Here is a 16,064-nt window from a genome sequence, read left to right as displayed (position 1 = left end):
AATATGTTAGGTCTTATTGAATAGCATGCCTATTTTTAGAGGGAGTTCTAGTGAACACAGGATTGAAAACAAATGGCATCCGTTTTTTCAAAGGAATAGCCTGATCCATGAGGTATTTCTATCATTAATGAAATGGTTTAGGGTGAGGGGGTAGAGACAGGGAAGAGTCTGAATATCCAAGAAGCAAAAATCATAAATTAAAAGGAGCTTTTGTTTATTTTCCGGGAAGCACTTAGAAGTCTTATGACCTCCGAAATTAATTCAAATGGATTAGGACACTAGCATGATCATGTAGTCTGAAACCTGATAGGAGGGTTAAAGGGCAGGGGAACCCCCCGAACCTGTAGAGGAATGCTGGACAGATCACAGGAAGTTGTTAGGGTCATCGCATCTGTGTTCCAAACTCTCCTTATCTCTGCCCTAAGCAGGGCCCCTGTCTGCAGTCAAATAGGTTGCATCTCCTAACATGAGTTAGGTACCCTTGTAGATAATTCTAGTACCTGAGGTTAGAGCAGTTAAACAAAATAACAATGTACCCTTCTCTAAAGGATTAGAAGCTGTTCTCTTATTACATGAGAAGAGAAAACCAAGATGAAACTACAACCTTCTTGAGGGTAAGTGGACAGCAGACTGATTTAGGGAGGGCACAATGCGAGACTGGGAAGGGGAAATAAGGGAGTAACCCCTATTTCTGTGGTATTTCCTACTCTTTGGCTAATGAGTTTGAGCACTGGTATTTGTGCACTGAACACAGGAGACTCTTCCCTTTCTTGGCAACGGACCCCTTTCTCCTCCTACACTACCAGACCAGATTCCTTTTACCACTCCTGTTTCTGGGCTTCTTGATTCTTGCACAAGACCTTTCCCTTCCTCTCCAAACATTAAACAGACAAGAGTTGTGCAATTTCTTGTATTCTTTACAGTACTTGAATCACAAAATACAGTTGTTTTTCTTGACGTAGCAACCCTATTGACTTAGATCTCCTATGCCTTCTTTTCTCATCTCACAGAGAGGATTTCCAGAATACTTACTCCTTACTTCTTTCATGTACTCCTCCTAGTATTTTAGTTTTGAATTCTTCAGTTTCCCCTATTTCAGGGAAGACACTTGTGGCTAAAGCTCTGCCTGATTGAACATAGGAGTGTTTTGTTAAAAGGTTACATTTGCCCCCTTCTGCAGCATCCATGATCTCAGGTGTCAAGACAACCTTTCACTCAGTCAGTATTTAAACCAACACTAAAAAACAGAAACACAGAGTATACTGGATTACCCAAACCTTTAATAACTTCAATATTGTGAATATCAAGAATTAAGTTGATAAATAATATCAGAGGCAAGGTAAAAGCCCAGATTCTACTTAGACAACAATAATATTGCCTTTTTCTTTCATTATGCCAAATACATTTTTTCTAGTTTCTACAAGTTTCTTTAATTATGAATATTTAAATTACTTAAGGCAAAATCTCTACAGGTGGCAGGAACTGAGACAAACCATAATTGTTTTATTTAAGTGGCCAACTTTGGCTAAAAGTCAAAAAGGTGTTTGCTGAGACTGTCTGTCAAGGCAGACATGCCAATAAGGAAAGCTGCAGAGTTCTTCAAGAACAGTTTCAATACACTGGAGGAGAGGAACATCTCAAATATTTTTGGGACATTTACAGGTTGCCACAATGTGACAAATTTCACTTCAGAAACCATCAGCTCTTCTGATGTGCCCCATTGGGATGTAACAAACAGGACTGGAAATAGGATTCTTACTCTACCTTAAAGGAACTGCTAGTTTACTATTTCTGGAAGAGGAGGCATTAGTAAGTAAAACTTCTTTTCTCCAGTTGGGTTCCAACAGCATCATAACTATTTCAGCTATGCAAGAAAGCCTGAAGGAACTTCTACAAGCACATTCCAAAACCCTTAAAACAAAAATTAAAATGAAATAAAAGATTCTAGTCAACTATTTTTTGTTGTGCTCTATAGAGTGAGAGATCTTTCAGATAATCACGATACTTTGTCAACCACCTTCCTGTGTACAAAAGCTTAAACATCTCAGATTTAGTCTGCAAAATGTGAATCTACCCTGCCCCTCTCTATAGTATGCCCAGGAAGTTAAGAAACCAAGGGTCTGGCAAACTAAGGTAAAGAATATACCCGAGGCCAGACATTCAGATTCCTGCAAGTAGTTCCCTTTTATTTTCACCTCAAGGACTTCGCACTCAAGAACCTCTACTGACCTCAACAAAAGCAGAAGCAGGCTATTCCTTGGCTATATGACAAAACCCAAGCCACCTGTCAGGATGTCAGACTTAGTACCTTGCGATTCATCTGCAATCCAGTACAATTCTGAGAATAAATGCTAGGACTTCTGCATAATACTCAAATCAGGAAGACTCATTTTTGTCCTACTCTGAATCTGAGTGGTTCAAAGCATGCCCATATGAAGTGTTTTGCAGCCATCTTGTCTTGACGCAAAAGGCAGAGATGACGGAAGCAAAGTCAGAAAGAAAACAGACTCTTCCAGCTGATTCTACATTGAAAGGTACATGTTGGTGTAATTACTCAAATTTATAAAAGTAGCTTCTAAGATTGACAAAAGTAGTTTAGACAAACTGAGTCAAGAAGATGGCTACACCCTCTCACTCTGGAGGCTAAAGATGTTTAGGCCTGTTTCCTCCACCTTCCCCACAGTTAGTTTCCCCAACACATCACCATTGCTTGGGCGTCAATAAACCTAAACTTTAGCCAGCTTCATCCATTCATTCTTCAGCTTGTGCATCTCACCCCACTGCACCAGTGGTATCCAATACAACAGAACTACCAGCAGCATACTACATGGTATGTAGCAGTGCATTGTATGTGGTTTACATTAGGTCTCAATGTATTGAGATATTACTAATCTTCCATATCAGTTCTATTCTGATTGTATGATAACCTAGAAAGAGAGAGAAGACAGGGTAAAATAAATCCAATTTGAATTTATTCTTGCCCTTGATTAAATTGGCCATTAAGTCAGAATCTTCTTACTGTCTGCTCAGGAAACCCATTCTCTGAAAGTTGCATAATCCTGTGTATTCCTGCTACCAAAACAAAAATAGCGTTGGTCAAATGGTCTGGTAGACTCTTAGCAGTGGCACTTCTAGGTTATGCTCACATTAAAAGTTGTATTTTTTATTCTGAAACTCCAAAAAAAAAAAAAATCTGAAATTTTCCAGCTCAGAGAATAAAAGTAAGGCAAATATCTGATATAAAATTTAATGCAGAAATAATATTAATACTTTTATTGATACATTTTCAAATGTCCTCCAACAGTTAGTGAAAGGGAATGCGAACCAGCTGTGAACATATTTGGAAGATTAATTAAGTGACAAAACTGTTCTTTAGGGTTAACAATATGCTTGTTGTATTTGATTTTATGTATTCAGCATAGCTAACAGCAGAATTGATACTATGTACACGCCAAATGCATCATGACAGTTTTAAAACAGAAAATTGTAGACCTGAGGTTTACACTTCTAGCAGTAATCTCTGCGAAGTTAACATTTTCATGGGTGTTGCCACATTGTAGTTATATGCATAGCTTCCGCTGTTGAATTGTAGGAAAAACCTGAACCATTACATGTCTAGCTGTGCAGAATGATCTTCTGCCAAAATTAACAGAGTTTGCTTTATACAGACTGCATCCCTCCAAGAGCTAGCTCCTGCTAGTTTTTCTCCAAAATGTCTGAAAGTGAAGCAACTTTGAGACTATTCTTTCTTTAAAGATAGTATCAGAAAGTATTATTTGATGAGACCATAAGAATACATACCTCATTTACATACGGACATTTTATTCCTTGTGCAGGATAGAAAGGCTTATTTAGATCAGGTAAAGCATGTTTGAAGTCTAAGTATTTAAACAGTATTATGTTCAAACTGTCTCAAGAACAGATGCCATTTCTTTGAACTGCCTGAAAAAATTCTGGAAAAGGAAAAGTTAATGTTAATTTTAGCTACATAAGAACATGCACTGTAGTTTAAATAATCAAGTTAACACTACTTCTTGTCTGAGTTTTTTTTACCCATAACCATCCCCCCAGTTCTTTGCAATAATCATTCTTTTGCAGCATGTTTTGTACTAGTCGGCCTTTTGTTACTGTCACTAATAACGCTACATGGCCTCATACCTTATTTGTGTAGGTTTGTCAGGAAAAGAAAATGTTCTGAAAAGTTGGAAAATGTGCTTTAAGACTAACTTTTCGGTGGGTGCGGTACATGAACGTATGTCAAGCTAGGAGTAGAAACACTTTGGGCATCTAGTATGCAGAGTCCATTTCTTGAAGTAGTTAAACCAGGCAATGATACATTACATGGTTTCCAGAAGATACTGAGAACTTACATATTCTAAAACACAGGGGTGGGCAAAATCTGGCCTGCCAGGCCATTCTATCCAGCCTGTGGGGCTCCTAGAAAGTTTAGAAAATATTTATCTGCTCCTGGCTGCCTGTCAAAGATGACAGGAGGCAGGGGGAGCAGTCAGCAGGACTCAGGCAGCCCACCCCTGTCCCACCCCAGCCATTTCCCTGCTTTCCTGCCCCCGCACTTCTCCGGCACCACATGGCTAATGGCTGTATGGTGGGAGCACGGGGCCTATGCTGGTGTGTGTGTGCGGCACAAGTCCTCCCCCCGCCCCACCTTATACATGTACTGTGTTTCACTCTTGCACTTGCACCCCCTCATCGCACTGCCATACACACAGACCCCCACTGCCTCACATACCTCAGCCACCCTCCTGCACACAGTCCCCTCCAACAAACCCCATACCCACCCACACCCCCATATACACCAACACCTATCCACCCCCCGACACACCTATACCCAACACATGCACCCCCCTCCACAATATGTAAGAGTAAGACTTCATTTTAAGCCATTGTGCAATCACCTCCACGTACGCTACACAAACGCATGTAAACCAAGACAAAAATATTTTTTGAAATCAAATTAAAGAATGTTTTAGACATTTGCTTTTTAGAATATAAATTTGGTATTTTTATGGTTCCGAGACAGCAAAATCCCTTGCTGAAAGGAGTATTTTTAGGGGCAAGGGGAAGGACTTCTGGTGGCAAAGGTCAGGAGTTAGGGGGTGAGACTTTCAGTCCCAAGATGGCAACCAGGGGCAGGGTATCTGTCAAGGGACAGGGTTAACCATGAAGATCTCAACAGCTTGCCAAAACTTGGTAAGTGGCCCACCACTCAAAGGAATTGCCCACCCCCTATTCTAACATTTCAGAAAAAATAGTAGTTACCTTACGCTTTTCTGTTTCTTTCAGTAAAGAATCTACCTTTGGGCATATAGAAGCCTAGTTTCAAAATAAAATGTTCATTAGCCTCATTACATCACTACGTCACTGACAAACGTTCATCTGAAGGCACAATGGGAACCAATCTGCGATCCCAACAATCCCGCCTCCTGCCATGCCACACATTCATAGATTCACATATGTTGATTCATAGATGTTAGGGACAGGAAGGGACTTCATCAGGTCCAGCCCCCCTGCACTTGGGCAGGTAAGACTGCTGGGGTCAGATGACTCCAGCGAGGTGCACATCAAGATTTTTTTTTTTTTTTTAATATAGTTCTCCAGGGTAGGCAATTGTTCCACCTCGGAGGGAAATCGGTTCCAGATCCATGGTCCTCGAATCGTAAAGAAGTTTCTCCTTATGTCTAATCCGAAGTGATCTGCAAACAGCCTCTAGCCATTGGTTCTTGTCTTCCCCTGGGGTGCCTGGGTGAACAAGTGCTCCCCCAGGCCCTGATGTATATAAGGGGTGGCAGTCTATAAGTACACCAAGTCCCCTCTAAGTTTTTTCCTTCAGGCTAAATGGTCCCATGTCTTTCAGTCTCTCCTCATATGACCTGCTCTCCAGACCTCTAATCATGTGCAAGATTCATGGCAGAAGATGTAATTTTGGGATTGGGAATCCTATTGGCTACTATAGGGAGAGTCCAGCATCGTTATCCTGAGTTCCCCCTGTGCTGGTAACGCACCTCACACATAGTTAATTAATGACTGGCTCCTAGGACCTGCAGGCCAGTTTGAGCCTCTGTGCAGTCTCTGGAGCCAGCTGATGATTGGTAGATTGGGAGTGCTCTGTGGCTTATCACAGAGCGCTCCCAATCAGCTGATCATCAGCAGGATGGGGACTGCACATGGGATGCCCAGTGCAGTCCAGAGCACAAGGACAGTCAGCTGACTGTTGGCCACAGAGATACCACTAGCCACATTTAGGTTAAGGCATGATATCAACTGGCGATAAAGTTGTATGTAATATGCGATACGTTGTATGTAATAACTTTCTGGCTGGTTTCCTCTTTTTACTGTGCTATTAATCACTTGAATGTGTTGCCAGGTTACACTTCAAGACACAATTAACTGGAGGGGTATACTGCAATGGGCCTTAGAGTCAGAGAAGCAAAACACTAAAAATTCACAGGTGGGCAAAATGATTAGAGACCAAAAGACAGCTGCTGATGATCAAAGTAAATAGTATCACTGGACTGGTATGTAGGAATGGTACAGCAGCATATGTCATAGTTCCTGAGGCAAAGAGGAAGCGGCAACTTCCAGTTTGCAACTGCCTTTTTGGCCCCCAAGTGGGCACCTGGGATGGTTGCCTCTATTATCACCCCTGCCCCCATTACGCAACTGGCATGGTATGACCACACAAAGAGTAATGGCAACAGTGGGGTACTCCACACCCACAGAACATTTCAGAAAGTCTACCAATATCAGTATTGCTACGAACTAGGAAACCAGGATACAAATATCCCTTTAAAGGTTTTCAAAATGTGGGGAGAGCCCCCTTGGGGGGCATGAAGGAATGTTGTGGGTGGGGATGTAACCAAAAGAGGGGTGTGGGCCAAAAGTCTGCAAGGAGCCAACACCACTGCAGCCTTGGGGGGGGGGGATGATGTGAGGGCAGGGAGACCAAAGCAGGCTCCGCCAGGGGTCTACTACACCTCTGGAAGCCCAGAACAGTGGGCACGCAGCACAGAGCCACAGTGGGGCTAAGGCAAGAGGCACAGGAGCTATGGGGGGTGCAGCCCGCCCCACCAAGCCAAGCCAAGCCGACTGCTAGGATATGGGATACCCTGTGCCTGGCTGCACTGCTCCTCTGGGATAAGGGGAACAAAAATACAATTGTTCAAAGTGGGGGCTCAGCTCAAAAAGTTTTAATACCACTGTTTTAATGGCCATTACAAATAGGGCCACACGTGCCACAGAAGGCAGTGTACGATACCCAGATAAAGGGTCTACATTTTTGAACCTGTAGAAGAGTAATCACTGTGAAGACCCATTTTAAACAAAGGAAAGTTATTACATCTGTTCCAAGCCTCCTTGATCTTTTTTTCCCCAGCCAGATTACTCTATGCTCTGGAGATTGTGTAGAAGACCCACACAACCAAGAAAAGAATGTGACTGCTACTACTTAACTATGCAGAACACAATAAAAATCAGCCACACACATGCTGTTGTTAAGTAATTACACAGAAGAGAAGACTTTCTCTCGACTTCCAGTTATTGTAGTAGCAGCTTTAAAACATCCCTCCCTCACATCTCCACAACAACGCAATTTTTGTGGCCTAACCACTTAAAAAATAAAAGAAATGGGGTGTCTCAGTTTATTTGTTTGGGGTATGTGTGAAGCTGTGGTCACTCTTATTTTCTAGGTTTCTTCTTTAGCTAGCACAAATGTTAGTTTTCACTATTAACTGACATGACGACTTGGTGCTTAGGTGATAAGTGTTATTTTTACACCTCCTAGGGGTTAGATATGCAGGACTATATAATTACCTTTCTAAATCACTGTTTACATACTAGAAACTTGGCTGAACCAACAGCAAACACAGGAAGCAGTATGATCAGAGCACTTGACTGACACTCCAAAGAACTTGGTTCTACACCCACTTCAGCCAGCCATTTTCTGGGTGATTTTGGACAAGTTTCTTTGCTTCACTGTCAGGAGGTGGTTTACTTTGGGATAAATCACTTTTTAGCTTGGAATTCATAGGCCAGAGTTCCAAAAAAGGAGTAATTAAGTTCCACATCTTAAGCCAACTGATTTTTAGTCAGAAAAGTATGGAGAAGTGGTTATTCAAATCATCCTCTTCCAATTTGAAGATTAGTAAAATAAAAGCACATTTCCCTAACTGCAATTTCTATTAAGCAAAATATTCTTAAGAGACCCACTTCTATGAAACTAGAATACAAACCTGGAACTGTGGCATTGTCATTTCAAAAGACTTGCTTGTTATCTGGCCAGAAGGCTCTGCCACTTTTAGTGTCATTGTAACATAAGGGTATTTAAGAGACCTGCAGCTGTCAGAGCTCACTGCCATTCCCAATTTCCACTGAATATCTATAAGCTGAAGAAAAAAAAACAAAAAACAGAACAGATTTTAAAACACGAGTTTCCAATCTATTCCACTGTCACTATACTATCAGCAGCAATACATTAGTTTAACAGAATAGCTAGAGCCTGCACTATATTCCACCAAGAAAAACAGAAAGACAAAAGGAGATGTTATGCAATATATTCTGGTTTCAATACAGAACTCTACAGGTCTCCTTTTCTTTTCTCTTTTTTTTTGCTTGCAGAGAGGGAGGGTACATGGTGTAAAGATCAAGCCAACAATTCCCATAATAAGTGCCAATCAAGTAAAAACTTACCTCAATTATAAGGGAATACATTGTATGCAAAAGCTATTATTTAAGAGAAGCAGAAACATGAGCTTCATTTTCTCGAGGTCTCTAACATGTAGCATTTAGCTTTCTAATCAATTATGCCCATGGCAAAACAAGAGTTGGCACCCGAGGCAAACCCTGCAGGAGAAGTGGGGGATCGGCAGAGGGTTGTACAGGTTCCAAGAGCACGGCACGCAAAAATCTTACTTATGCCAGGAACTCCTATACAATCAAAACCTGAGCTGCTGCTCCCATTGCTGTGTAAGCTCTACTCACCTCAGTTACTGCTCTTAAAAGCAGCAGCAGCTGGGGACTGTTTTGAAGTTCCTGGTATGGGTATGCTGCTATGGTGCAGACTTTTGTGGGGTGGGGGCATGATTCTGGTGTCCCTCCTAACTTGATGACCAGAGTGGGTACCCCTCTCGCCCACTACTAGTTCCTTTACTGAATCACACTATAATCATCTGCTAGGCCTGTGCGACTAGGGAAATATTCCATTAAGATGTAGACTTGGCCGATTCGGAGGACAGTAATTTGATTTGGCCCATTGTATGAATCAATTTGGCCAGATTGGCTTTGGAAGATTCAATGCTGATTCAGAGAGATTTGGCCATAGACTATAACAGAGAATCACAGAAATACCCGTGTCATTTTTTTTTTTTTTTTTTGCAGATTTGGATGAAAACAGTAGGGGTAGTAGCCCCTGATGAGGCCATGAAGCCTGCCAAGTGTCAAGGAGATAGGTGCAGGGGTTTCTAGGAAACTGCATCTCAAAAAACTTGTGACATGTGACTTGTTGTGTATTAAGGCGCAGTGGGATGAAACCAGCAGGGAAGGTACCCTGCAGCAGGGAGCCTTCCCGGTGCTCAGGCACAAACAGCTCACAAAAGGGACAGAAAGTCTTCGGACAGAGAATTACGTGCTGTTTTGATGTCTCTCCTCCAGAGCACTGCAATTGGAAGTGCTCAGTTCCTGTTCCCATGAAAGAATCAATTCAGAGGCTTTTTTTGGTCTCCCGATTCAATTTGGATTCAGTGATTCAGCCTCTGAATCTTCTCTGAACTGAATCAGCAACCGAAGCTTTGCACACCCCTGTTATCTGACCTTAATTAGCAGCCCCTCTATATCTAAATGGAGAGTTGTTATACAAGAACAGCTAAAACAGCAAAGAAGAGACACGAAAGGTAAGTTTTAGCACAGCAAAAAAAAAAAAACAAAAAAAACAAACAAAAAAACCCCAAAAACACTTGCAAAATAGTGAAGTGAAATTCTGTGGATTGTCTTTTGAAAGATAACCCCAAAACACCCACAAACTAAGTACAACTCCTGAGGAGAAGAATCCAGGAGAACTTTCACAAGGCCACCATCTTCATGAAGCTCTAAATCAGAAAATCTTCTTTACTTCCAAACCCCTAAATAAAAGGAACTGGAAAAACACAAACACTGGTCCAAAATTTTTGTTTCAGAGTACTTCATAACCATAAGTACGTAGTCTTAAGGTACAATGTAAACACTACTGCTTAACAAGAGGCAGAGGAGGAATTCAGCAGGTCAGTACTGAATTAGCCATTTGCTTTTCTATTTTGTAATATTGGCAAGTGCATTTCATTTTAGACCACAGGAAGGATCTGGGGATCCACAAGGATTTAAATATAGATCCGTAGCCAGGCATTAAATTTCACTTGTCCAGACAACATTTTTTTTCCCTGGTTTACTAGTTGCAAGTACTGAAGAATGTCTAAATTACAATTTAAAATAAATAAATAAATAAAGGATTCCCTCAGAGAAATGTAAACTCAATAGATGTCAAATTTCAACTATTTAAGCTAAAAGTGGTTAAAAAATTACTGTGAAAACAGAGTAACTGTGATTATGGTTTGTCAGTTTTGAAAACTTCACCATACTACTAAGAACTGAAGTCTTACTGATATTATTATTCACAATGAAAAATAGTGTTAAAAAAACATACTGGGGCTGCCATGTTCAGCAACAAAGAAATAATTAGTAGCATGATCTTTAGCAGATATACATGACTGAAGGGCATTCAATCCTAGCTTCCACTTTTAAAACCAGGGATTAATGGGGCAAACCATGCCTTATCTGTTTGGTTTGGACACAGGCAGAAAAAATAAAAATTTCTGCTGCCAGCAGAATGTGCCAGCTGTTTTTGCTCAATAAAGATGCTTAGGTAAACAAAGCAGAAAACAAGATCCAGAACGGATTCCTGCATTAGGTCTTTTTGCTATTGCTGAATTTGTCATCTTCATCGCTTGTAAGTTACTCCAGAGGTAGACAATTGTGGGACCCTTTTTTAATTTTGGAAGGTATGCTTAGGTACTCACCTTGATCTATTAAAAAGAAGATGACTTTCTGATTTTTGTACATTTAAAATCAATCATAATGTAATTTTAAAATTGATTTAAGATGCTGCTCACGTTAATCAAAAGTTTTAAGTTAATTACCTGCCCCACTGTTGCCATATTTCTAGCTTCCTCTGACACACTGATAGATTTACCCTGCTCATTCCATATGTGGCGAATGACCTGAATTGCATGTTTTGGCAGCACATTGACCGTACTGCTCAGGTTGGCAGAGAGTTCTTCTGCAGAGACATTGTTTTTGGCAGCTGTGCTGTAAACAGATCCAAAAGACAGACATCAAAATTTTGTGTTTCAGAAATTAAGAGATTGGTCTCTCACTCCAGATGGGCAAAAGGCTTTCCACCATCTCTCTCCATCTATAGTTTGTATTTTGCTAGCTATATTGTAATTAAAAAAAAAAAAAAAAAATTATTTACCCCCACCCCCCAAAAACCCCTTACATTAGGACATTTTATATTTATACAAACAAGTAGGATCATATCTTGTTCTCTAATGCACATGCCTAGTTTCCCCAAGATTCAGACAGAGACACTGTTTTTCTGGCTGTGTATAGCACATAGGAAACTACAATGCTAATGGAAACCTTTAAGCTATGGCACCTTAAAAAAGGGTTATTGAACACTCTGTATGTGTGCATGCACACAAACAGCATAATAAATACTGGGTATCATAGTCTTATTTATGACCGTTTAAGAAATAGAAGGCAGTGACCCAAAGAGTTCTTAGTTTAAAAATTCACCCGAGTCAAATAAAATAACATGCCCAAGTAAAGATGTAGTAAATTCAGAGCAAGAGAGAAAAACAAGGCACACAAACCCCGCAACAAGACAATCCTACAAAAGAATAAAACCCAACAATATATTAGTTATTAGGTATTAGTCATGCCAGCCCTCTTCCATGATCTCAAACACTAAATCATGGAGCAGATCCTCAAGGAATCCATTTCTAAGCATTTGGAGGAGAAAAAGGTGATTAGGAACAAACAGTCAGCATGGATTCACCAGAGGAAGTCATACCTGACCAATCTGATGTCTTCTATAACAAAGTGACTAGCTCTGTGGATGTGGGGAGACTAGCGGATGTGATGTACCTTGATTTTAGCAAGGATTCTCACAGGCAAGCTAAGGAAGCACAGGTTGGATGAATGGACTGCAAGGTGGATAGAAAACTGGCTGAAGCACCAGGCTCAGAGATTAGTGATCAATGGCTCAATGTCTAGTTTGCAGCTGGTATCAAGTGGAGAGCCCCAAGGTTGGTCCTGGGGCTGGTTTTGTTCAAGGTCTTCATCAACAACCTGGAAAATGGCATAGAGTGAACCTTCAGCAAGTTCGTAGATGACACCAAGCTGAGGGGAGTAGTATATATGCTGGCGGGTAAGGTTAAGATTCAGAGTGACCTAGATAAATTGGAGGATTGAGCCAAAAGAAATCTCATGAGGTTCAAGAAGGACAAGTGCAAAGTCCTGCACTTAGGATGGAACAATTCCATGCACTAGTACAGGCTGGGCAGCAGCTCTTCAGAAAAGGACCCAGTGGTTACAGTGGACAATAATATGAACCAGCAGTGTGCCCTTGTTGCCATGAAGGCTAATGGCATACTGGGCTGCATTGGTAGGAGTGTTGCTAGTAGGTCCATGGAACTGATTATTCCCCTCTATTCATCACTGGTGAGGCCACATCTGGGAGTAATTTGTTCAGTTTTAGGACCCCTACTACAGAAAGGATGTAGACAAATTGGAGAGTCCATGGAGGCAACAAAAATGGTGAGGGAGCTGGGGGACATGACTTCTGAGGACAGGCTGAGGGAACTGGGCTTATTTAGTCTAGAAAAGAGAAGACTGAGGGGGTATTTAATAGCAGCCTTCAACTACCTGAAGGGGGGTTAAAAAAAGGACAGAGTTAGACTGCTCTCAGTGGTGGCAGATGGAACAAGGAGCTAAGGTCTCAGGTTGCAGCAAGGGAAATTTAGGTTAAATATTAGGACGAATTTTCTCACTAGGAGGCGAGTAAAACACTGGAACAGGTTACCCAGATAGGTGGTGGGAGCTCCAGCCTTGGAGAAAACACAGCTTTGGCTGGGATGCTTTAGCTGGGGATGGCCCTGCTTTGAGCAGGGGAGGTTATACTTCCAACCCTTCTGAGGTCCCTTCCAACCCTAATTTTCTATTATTTCTATGAAGCAGTAAAAAGGTTTCCATTAACAACTTCCATTTTGACATCTTAGGTAGTCAAGTGAAACAGTGCTATAAACTTGCAAACAAAGTCTCAAAAAGGAGCAATTAAGACTTCCTTTCTACATTCACCACATTTTTATAGACAGACTAGCTGAAGTGAAAAAGTTACTCAATTCAGATTTATGGTTTAATTAAAAAAATAAAGGAAAATTGAAGGTTGAAAGGAGCCAGAATATCTTGGTTTTACAGACATGAGGGAATCAAAAGAGCTCACAAACTTAACTCACTGTATATTATACCCCTCAACCTTAAAAAAAAAAAAGAGGAGAGAGAGATTGGAAGAGGGCAGAGACATGATTTTTACTCACCTGAATAAAAAGGAAACAACATTAACTACCTTTGCCAAGTCACCAACATTCAGTTCAATCCCAGCTGTTCTAAATCTCTAGTAAAAAGAATGAGAAAATAGTTACAAAACAGCAATTCTTTAAAGCACATTTTACAGTTCACTGCACAAATTGTATACCCTAATGTAAACTGGTGTAGTGGCTATGACCAGCCATTACTGCTGGAACTCACCTGACATAGTTCTACTGTATTCACACCTGGGATCTTACCACAAAGATGCTGAATAATCTGCTCACACTACAAAGAAAAAAAAAAAAAAAGGAGTTAAATGAACAGCAGTCAAGGACGAGTATAGTTACTTAAAAAATAACATATTAACAATCTTCATCTGAGCAGGCAACTAAAGCCAGATTTCAGCACTTTGATTCCCTGAAATATTGGTCAGCTGTGACAGTGAACAAGCAAGCAGTCTACTAAACTGTTATATATGGAGTATACTAAATGAGATGAGGTGACTATATAAAGTAAGAGGTTACTGCTAAAATGACACAAATACCACCAAAATTGCAAAAGAACATATAGTCAAATTACTGGTCTGCCTTCTGTTAGCGTAATTTCCAACTGACAGCCATAAGGGTGCATAAGTTTTCCTAGAGGTAAGAGATGTCATAGATAAAACCAATAAGAAGCCAACGGTTTTTCAAGCTAGCTGCCCCTGCATGCCCCATTCAAGAAAAAACCATAGCAATATTAACATTAAATGGACTCAGCCTGACTGAAGAAAAGGTTTAGTCCACTTATGCCAGAGTTCAGGGCACTCCCCTGTAATGGTATCTCTGCTGGCACGAGTTTCCATCATAACCCACTTTAACTTTACAACAGATGCAGTCATGGTAACGAGTGATAGAAACATTACTCACTAGCTCTGCAAATAGGTCTTGTGGTATTGATCTAATGGTATCAGCTGTATTGCCAAAATCTAAAAATAAGAATAATAAAATCAATCAATCAATATTAGTCAGTTAATGCTCCTCCACAAGAAACAAAAAACGCCACAAAAAACAAAAAAAACTTCAAGCAAGGTTTCAACCTCATCGTCTCTATAACAAGGCACTGCTCTGACAGGCCTAAAGAATTGATCCGCTGTGACAATGTCCAAGCAGCCAGTCTGCTAAACTATTATACACAAATATACTGAAGGAGAAGAGTATAAAAAAGGGAGGGAATAGGTACATTTCATGCACACATGTTGTGCCCCAAAACAAGACAAGACACTTGAAGTAACCCAATTCCAGCTTTCTGAGCAAGAATTGAATGGCATGATCGAAGATTTTCCAAGCCAAAAGGGACCAATCCTTTTCGACCAATTATCATCTCATGGTCCACTTCTGCATCAAGCCCAAAAAGCTGTTACGCACAGGACACACAGATGTACACATCTCCTCACACCCGTCACAAGAAAGATGGCTCTGGAGCTAGAAACTTCAGAGGATGGAGATCCCCCGATGGATGCTGTGCCCCCAAGCTGCCAGCTTCAGCGGTCTTTAGGGCTCTTATCAGGATCCCCGCGGAAAGGTGCCACAAGAGTAGGAGGACTTGATATACTTGACAAAGGACACCCCAGGAAGGTGCCATTGGAAGGAACCAGAATATCTTGGCTTTAAGTACAAAAGGGAATGCAAGGAGCTCACACACTGCACTCCATGTCCAAAACACCCCTGCACCAAAGGAGGGAGGGAGGAAAGGAGGAGCATTCAACCCCCAAAGCCCCCCATCCCACATGCCCCATTATACCCTTCCCCACACCCCACCTGCCCCAAGACATCCTACTCCGAACCCCTCTGCCCTTGTTCCGGCCCCCCAGACACACGCCCACGCTGCCCTGAGAGGAACAGGCGGGAACACGCCCTCCCCTCTCCCCGGAAGGCATGGACAAACACCCTGGGACAGGACGAGTGGACACGCACCCTTCTTCCACGGGACGGACGGAAGCACGCACGCGCACACCCCCCCTCTGCCCTACCCGGGGACGAAGGGACACACGCCCCCCGCCCCAGGACGGACACCATAAGCAAGCCCCCGCCCGCCCGAAGTCACCGAAAGGCTCCAGGGCCTTGGCGAGCACCGCCGAAGCCATCTCCCCCCGGCGCTTCCGCTCCCAGCAGCAGCCACCCTCGTTAGCCAGCACTACCAGCCCCACCCCCTCATACCTCCTCTTGGCTTCCGCCGCGCTTCACGCTTATTGGATGCGAAGCTATTGCTCTGGCCCGCCCCAAGCTTTCATTGGTTGCTCAATCCGGAGTTCACTGGAAGAAGGGCAAGGAAAAGGAGGACGAGGGCCAGGTTTCTTTCCTTCCCTTCCTGTCCTTCTTCCGCCAGGCTAGTGCCCTGGTAGGTGATGCTGAGACGCGGTATTCTGGCCTCGCTAGTGATGGGCCTGG

At 42.0% G+C, this 16,064-nt stretch overlaps 1 protein-coding gene across 1 annotated transcript; it reads right to left on the bottom strand.

The window, feature by feature from the left end:
- Positions 1–3,240: 3,240 nt before the first annotated feature.
- Positions 3,241–15,828, bottom strand: COMMD6 (COMM domain containing 6). Its single transcript, XM_090024292.1, has 7 exons — positions 15,721–15,828; positions 14,544–14,602; positions 13,855–13,920; positions 13,644–13,720; positions 11,184–11,352; positions 8,250–8,402; positions 3,241–3,953 (listed from the first exon to the last, which is right to left on the bottom strand). Exons 1-7 carry the CDS (start codon positions 15,758–15,760, stop codon positions 3,903–3,905), a joined length of 615 nt encoding a protein of 204 aa, XP_089880418.1. The 5' UTR covers positions 15,761–15,828; the 3' UTR covers positions 3,241–3,902.
- Between the last annotated feature and the right edge of the window lie 236 nt (positions 15,829–16,064).

The sequence above is a fragment of the Crocodylus siamensis genome, chromosome 1, assembly GCF_052110815.1.
Source record: "Crocodylus siamensis isolate JL-2025a chromosome 1, ASM5211081v1, whole genome shotgun sequence".
Classification (NCBI taxonomy): domain Eukaryota; kingdom Metazoa; phylum Chordata; order Crocodylia; family Crocodylidae; genus Crocodylus; species Crocodylus siamensis.
The sequence above is the reverse complement of the archived record's forward strand: the minus strand, read 5'-3'. Positions and strand labels throughout refer to the sequence as shown.

What these genes read in the sequence shown, in the direction of transcription:
- COMMD6 (XM_090024292.1), bottom strand. Translation starts at nt 15,760, where the DNA reads ATGGCTTCGGCGGTGCTCGCCAAGGCCCTGGAGCCTTTCG. An exon ending in ATACAGTAGAACTATGTCAG is followed by an intron (nt 13,721 to 13,854) that starts GTGAGTTCCAGC and finishes TCTTTTTACTAG; the next exon opens with AGATTTAGAACAGCTGGGAT. An exon ending in ATATGGCAACAGTGGGGCAG is followed by an intron (nt 8,403 to 11,183) that starts GTAATTAACTTA and finishes TTTTTTCTTCAG; the next exon opens with CTTATAGATATTCAGTGGAA.